We start from the raw sequence: 7,000 nt of genomic DNA, 5'->3' as shown, positions 1-7,000 counted from the left end.
GCATTCGCTGCGGGCACACAATGAAGAGTTTTCTGTTTTTAATTGAAATTATTGTTCCACGTGTTGTTTAATTGTTGTACGGTTGCTCTTAATTTAATGTACATGTCTTTTGTCAGCCCCACACCCTCTTGGTGTGATTCTCGTGTGTATTTCTCTCCCCCAGTGTGTTACGCTTGTCGTCTCTTACCCTTTCCCCTGTGTGCGTCTTTATTCTTTTTTTTGTTATTGAGAAAGGAAAAAGCACAATGGCCCCCTGTGTGGCTCAGTGCAAAGTTTAACTCAGTTTGAAAAACAATTGCAGTGCTTTCAAACGAGTAAATACCAGCTCTGAAGACGACCTCAACTGCACAGACCAGAGTTGTTTTTATTAGCTTTTAAATAAAAAAAAGCCCAAGAGGATTTTTCATACAAGCCAAAAAATAAATATTCAGCTTTAATGGCACTGCTCTAGGGTATATCAGCAGAAATGAACTGTTTGTCTCTCGCCACTTGAAATGTATTTCCTCCATGTTTAATGTGAGGGCCATCTTTAAACAACCCCAGTCTCGGGTATGGTGTTTAGAATTGAGATGTGATTCATATAAAATATGATGGTTTGATGATGGCGCTCACATTAAAGCAGGAGAAAAAAATACCTTAAAATGAGAAAAACAGAAGAGTGGACATGTGAGCCTACATATTCCATACACATGGAAACAAAATCAGAGTGCAGCAATAGACAAGCTCTGCAATACTAGCCTATGGGAATTCCATTATAGGAGAATCTCTGGACTGATCCATGTCCGTTTCGTTGCTCGAGGTGATCTCAGTGCAAACAGTATGAAGATCACGTGTCATGGCTTGATTCCTCTCGAGCACACTGAAACAGGTGCTCCAGCTTGCAAATTCAAAGCATGTAAACAAACTGGACAAGCAACAGCGTCAAGGTCTATGAACACATGATTATAATATAAAGGGGACACAAGTATTGAGGTGTGTGCTATCTGGCAAATCAAACCTGCTGCAGAAGCTCACCTGGGCAGAGTACTCCACTGGATTAACAAAGAAATGCTCAGAAATGAAATGCAAATGTCAATGTAGAGCATTACAGAAACAAACCCTTGAACTGCAGGTACAACAGAATGTATGCCAGTGGAGGCAGCGATACAAATGAAAGAAATGAGATGCCAGCCTGAGCGAATTGTTCAGTTAGGAAGAACGTCTATTAGAATACATGCATGTAAAGTGAGTTTCTTGTAATATTTGAAGTTCTGTTGAAACAAATCAAAATAAAATTATTCCCGCAGAAAATAAACAGACGGGTAGATTTTACAGGGAAAAATAGAACTTTAAAACAGGATGAATTTGTAACTTTGATTTGTCTAAAATACTTCAAATCCCCCCCAAAAAACCCTCCTTCGATTCAACATGGCTTTTTAAAGATTCTGCAGAGCGCTGAAGTAACTGTACTCTTTGTGGGGTATTTGGGTGGCCAGTGCTGTTGAAATATCCAGTTACAAAGTGTTTAATAGAAACTCAAAGATACAGCTTTAATGGTTAACTATTACCTGTTAGAAACATCGCCGTAAACATAAGAGCATATATTTTAAATCTCAACTCAACACACTGCATATTTCTTTAAAACAAATCTTTACCATCAATACGATTGTTTTAATATAAAAGGCACAATTGAAACAGGAATTCATCTCTCTCTGTGGTGTTTTGGGTGGCTCTTAGAAGAGCCTTTGTGTTGTTGTCAGGACGGGGCAGGGACGGGCTCGGTTTACTTGGAGCTGGTGTACTTGGTGACGGCCTTGGTGCCCTCAGACACGGCGTGCTTGGCCAGCTCTCCGGGCAGCAGGAGGCGCACGGCTGTCTGGATCTCCCGGGAAGTGATGGTGGAGCGCTTGTTGTAGTGAGCCAGGCGGGACGACTCGCCGGCGATGCGCTCGAAAATGTCGTTGACGAACGAGTTCATGATGCCCATCGCTTTGGAGGAGATGCCGGTGTCGGGGTGGACCTGCTTCAGCACTTTGTACACGTAGATCGCGTAGCTCTCCTTCCTGCTCTTTCTGCGCTTCTTTCCTCCCTTAGGCTGGCTCTTGGCAACAGCCTTCTTGGAGCCTTTCTTCGGCGCGGGTGCAGCTTTCGGTTCTGGCATTTTCTTTCTCTGATGCAGCTCAAAGATGAATGAGTAGCCAGCCCCACAGCGCCGGTATTTATACAGCCTGTATGCAAATTACTACCCAACAATCCTTTACATTGAGAATGTTCAACTACGAACCAACCAACGCTCCCGGGGGGCGGAGTGCTTCGCTGTGATTGGTTGAGCTCTTTAAACGCAAAAGAATGGGTGGTGACTTTGCCACGAGCGGAGTGGTTTTTTTTTTAGTTCAGATTTGAACTTGGCGCCTTTTTTACAACCGTCACTCCAGATGTTTGCTTTTTCTTTTATTAAATGCGTCAATAATTCAATGTACAGTAATACTGAACCCCACTCCCGATGCGTCTTAAATATACGACAAATACAGATATATTGTGAACCCCGGGGCGCTCTGTTGCGCTCATTAAACGTGTTGAAACTCAATATCAATATCGATGCTTCTTGACTTCGTGCTTGTTTAAGAGAGCGATTGTTTCACAGCAGCTTGAACGGTGATACTTCGCCTCGAATTCAGAAAAGACGATGCTGTGGATTCAATAAACTTTGGTCAAGATTTACTGCTTTTATTTTACTGGTTTAGGAAAACTAAATTGGGTAAGATTTAAAAATGTTACCGGGCTTTAATTCTGCACAAGGGGGGGGCTCGGTTTAACAGAGCTCGTGGATTGTTAACACGAAGGGTTACTTTTATTTTATTCCATTCAATTTATTCAATTACATAATTAAACGTTTCATCAAAAGATCCAGATCTGTGTTGAAAGGCTCCAGAAATCTACAACGTAGTTTAAACTGAGAAAGAATTGAGAAACACGGCGTGAAATAAGCAATAAAACACCAGTTACCGGTGCCAGTTAAAAAAAACACCGAAACCAAAATCCTTGTAAACAACGTAAAACATAGTTAATAAAGACGCATTCCTCCCCTTTTAAACATTACACTGTTTTCCTAAGTGCAGTTTGATTTATAATTCAAAGCTCCTTAAATGAAACGGTGGGCGGCTCTTAAAAGAGCCTTTGTGTTCGTGTTTCGCGTCCAAATCTCTAGCCCCCGAACCCGTAGAGAGTGCGCCCCTGGCGCTTCAGCGCGTACACCACATCCATAGCGGTGACGGTCTTTCTCTTGGCGTGCTCAGTGTAGGTGACGGCATCCCGGATCACATTCTCCAGGAACACCTTCAGCACCCCGCGGGTCTCCTCATAGATCAGCCCGGAGATTCGCTTCACTCCTCCGCGGCGAGCCAGGCGGCGGATAGCAGGCTTGGTGATGCCCTGGATGTTATCACGGAGCACTTTGCGATGACGCTTAGCGCCTCCTTTCCCGAGTCCTTTACCTCCCTTGCCACGACCAGACATCTCTACAACAACAGCACAAAATTTCAAGTTGAAATGAGAAACAACCAGCGAGTCTGAGTGATATGAGTACTAAGCGGACCTGGTTGAAATTCCCAGTCCTAGAATGAGCGCCTTTACCACAGACACGCCCTCAATGAGCTCACTTATCTGTCTGCGGTTTTAACCGGTTAATTTCGACTCACATTTAAAGGATTATTGTATTCATTTTTGCACAATGTTAACACACATTCATAGCGCACACAGTAACAAAACAAAACATTAATAAAATACACTGTATTTGATGGATGGGTTTTCTTCTGGTTTGGGTGTGCTTATATTATATCCTCCTCTACCTGTAAGTAAGCAGGATGCACAGTAGACATGCCCCTGTCATATTTCACACAACACAAAGGTGTCTGTTCAGCATGTATTTGAAAGTACTGTTTGCTGTGAGAAGTGTCACATTTTAACACACCAGCCTGCCTTGCAGCTCACGTGCTCTTGTAGATGCTGTTACCACGCTGTAGGTGGATGGCGCTGCTCGGTCCAGATGAGTCCGGTTTGTTAAGTGGAGCGCTTTATCCGCACAGCCTTCGTTCCTTTCTGTGCCATTTCCAGGTAATTGTGAAAAAGAATCATCTCCCTTATTGCCTGATGGGATCCAGATTAAAAGCAGGTTATAATTGAGAAAGGGGATTCAAAACCCACTCGGATATATTGTGAAAAGTGTTCGCTGGTGTGATACAAGGTTTGTTGATGAAATGAACATCTTTCCACAGTCACAGCGATATGGTTTCTCTCCTGTGTGAGTTCGCTGGTGTGTTTTAAGGGGTCCTGACTGATTAAACCTCATCCCACAGTCAGAACACTGATACGGTTTCTCTCCTGTGTCAATTCGCTGGTGTGATGCAAGGTTTCGTGACCAACTGAAACTCTTCCCTCAGTCAGATCAGAGATATAGTTTCTTTCCTCTGCGTGTTCGCTGGAGTATTCAAAATCCTCCTGACTTGGTGACACCATTCCCGCAGTCACTGCTCGCCCTTACTTTAACTGCTGTTCTGGAACCTGGAAAATACAAACAGGAGAGAAAGTCAGACTGTTTCAAGTAGGGAATGCTGCAATTGTATCTTCCTCATTTTGTTGTTTCATGACCTTTTTCTACATTGGGTTATTAGCAAACACAGAACTGTAGCGTAGTCTCCACCAGGGAGTTTGCAATTACAGCAGGTGGATTTCTGGAGCCAGCATTATACTTCAGCCAATAGGAAAGCCATGAGTAAAAGAATCAGGGAATGTACACATTATCATCTCTTTTGTTGGCTCGCAAAAAATACCAAACCTAAAACTTACAGGCCTACAGTGGGGAAAAAGGGATGTACTTTCCACTGCTCAACTGGTGCAGGAGGTGGGTTCACTTCAGACAACATAGCAAACCACCAGCACTGGGCAGGGCAGTGGGGTGCTGAGGATTGAAAAGCCCTCTGAAACAGCCCAATACAGGAGATATCCTTCAGAAGCTTGAAGAGTCACTGATTAAAACCAAAACAACTGCATTAATGACTGGTGACAGTGTGACTGTGTTTAAGCTCTTCATTCAAGTATTCCAGTGGAATTGTGTCCCTTCATTAGGAACAACATTACAGAACGATAATTTCCAATCCAAAGATCACTCACCTCACTACCACCTCAGAAGTTTCCAGCAGTCGATCAGCCACCTAACCAACAGTGAAGAGGAGATGTTCCAGAGGTGGCAATGCCGGCACAGACTCGTGAACAGTTTCTGGAGCCGCTGGTGAAAGCAGTACTTGCAGTCAGCGCACAGTAGCAATGCAACACACCCTCCCATGCTGAGCGTGGGTGATGTAGCCCTCATCAGCGAGGACAAGCTGCCGAAGCAGATGTGGAGAACTGGAAATAGAACAATACAAGAGAGGAAGACAATTCCGCGTTTCAGCAGTTTCACTCGAATATTTTTTCTTTGTTTGATACTTTATATAAGTGCTCAGTACAGTTCATGACAATTATAAAGAAAAAATATACAAAGTTTTTGCTAAGAAAAGAAACCTTGTAGTCAGTTATTATTTAGACTTTAGCTACTCTACACTCACAGGCCTTACACAGATCTGCGAATAATATCTTCTACTGGTTTAACATTCTTTAAAAACACATTACAGTCATTACAATATCTGTTGCAGCTTCACAAATGTTCAGTTTGTATCCCAAAGATCAGCCTGCTTCCAGTAGCTGTCACAGTCTTGGGTCAGTTTCTGCTCTCAGCGAGTCTGTCAAAGCCACCACAGGTGTGTCTTTAAAAGCTTGATGCCTGCATAAACTTCAATCTTGTTAGCTGGGCTCCCATCTCTACATTCTCATTCCCATCATCAGTGGGCAAACACATTTTAACTGAATCTGGGTCCATCAAAGAACCGCACACCCTTGCAACCAAGGCCTTCCATGCAAAAGGATCTAATGACTTACAGCACAAGAGAGACGTGCCAGAACCGGGAGTGACAGTATAGCCCTCTGGTTACTTCAACACTGTCCCCAGTAGGGAGGGTTATTTACAGGCACGAACACCAATAGTTCAGTATAACTGTTGATACAGGAGATTATTCTGTTCATGAATACAAATAGCATGTTTCCTAAAAAATATGTTTCATTACCTTAGTCATAGCATCACTTTTTTGTTTCCTCATGTTAGAGATTTTATTTAAAGGAATAGAAAGAAACTTATTGGCACAGTCTCTGTAATTTATTACCAAGGAAACACAGACTCATTCTTTTACTAGCAAGAACTAGACTAGGTATTAAATCCATTTTACATGCATGTGTATGCGCATCCCATGCACATTTAAACAACAACAAGCAGTAATGGAACCAATATTATCACTCATTATTATCTGTACTGTTGCTGAGATCACATTTCTTATAATCATCTTAATTTACATGTGCAGAGATACACTGATGGACTGACTGTTACTGAAATGTCTACAACAATAATCTTTACAGGATGAATATATATATATGGGGGGGGGGGGTCCACACATCGGCCGGGAGCTTGCAGGGTCAGCCATCGATGTTTGCGGCCCATAATTAGGCTGCATATCGTTCTTTTGCAACATGACACGTTCACCACATAATTGTACATTATGTCATAGCAAGAGAAAAAAATCCCTGCCGCTAGAATAAGCGTGTTATTATGAATTAGCAGCGCATCCGCAAAACTCCCGCAGGCTGGAATGCAAGAACACCCGCGATCTCACTCCAGCCGCTGGCTGCGAAGCGGAAGCGGTACGGCACCGCCCATGCGAATACGCACACCTGCATGCAGGGGCAATTTATTGTATTTCGTACACGCGTCGCTTATGCTTGGTGACAAGAACATATCTGGAGGAACCAAGACTGCATTTACTACCAGAAACCCACTGGGCGTCAAACAGAGAAAAACAAACAAATAAAAACAAAACACACTAAACAAAAGATTCCCGGCTTGCACCACTAGTTTAATTACTGAGGACAGGTCAGG

The 7,000-nt window shown here is 43.0% G+C and overlaps 2 protein-coding genes across 2 annotated transcripts; both read right to left on the bottom strand.

The window, feature by feature from the left end:
- Positions 1–1,715: 1,715 nt before the first annotated feature.
- Positions 1,716–2,178, bottom strand: LOC121311125 (histone H2B 5-like). The gene has a single exon (XM_041243864.1). The coding sequence runs from the start codon at positions 2,138–2,140 to the stop codon at positions 1,763–1,765; it is 378 nt and encodes a 125-aa protein (XP_041099798.1). The 5' UTR covers positions 2,141–2,178; the 3' UTR covers positions 1,716–1,762.
- Positions 2,179–3,098: 920 nt separating this feature from the next.
- LOC121311126 (histone H4) lies at positions 3,099–3,498 on the bottom strand. The gene has a single exon (XM_041243865.1). The coding sequence runs from the start codon at positions 3,493–3,495 to the stop codon at positions 3,184–3,186; it is 312 nt and encodes a 103-aa protein (XP_041099799.1). The 5' UTR covers positions 3,496–3,498; the 3' UTR covers positions 3,099–3,183.
- Between the last annotated feature and the right edge of the window lie 3,502 nt (positions 3,499–7,000).

Source organism: Polyodon spathula, unplaced genomic scaffold (genome assembly GCF_017654505.1).
Source record: "Polyodon spathula isolate WHYD16114869_AA unplaced genomic scaffold, ASM1765450v1 scaffolds_2984, whole genome shotgun sequence".
Classification (NCBI taxonomy): Eukaryota; Metazoa; Chordata; class Actinopteri; order Acipenseriformes; family Polyodontidae; genus Polyodon; species Polyodon spathula.
Note: the sequence above shows the minus strand (reverse complement) of the source record. Positions and strands in the feature narration are given on the sequence as shown.

Excerpts from the sequence above, each read along its gene's own strand:
- LOC121311125 (XM_041243864.1), bottom strand. The coding sequence starts at position 2,140 with ATGCCAGAACCGAAAGCTGCACCCGCGCCGAAGAAAGGCTCCAAGAAG.
- LOC121311126 (XM_041243865.1), bottom strand. The coding sequence starts at position 3,495 with ATGTCTGGTCGTGGCAAGGGAGGTAAAGGACTCGGGAAAGGAGGCGCT.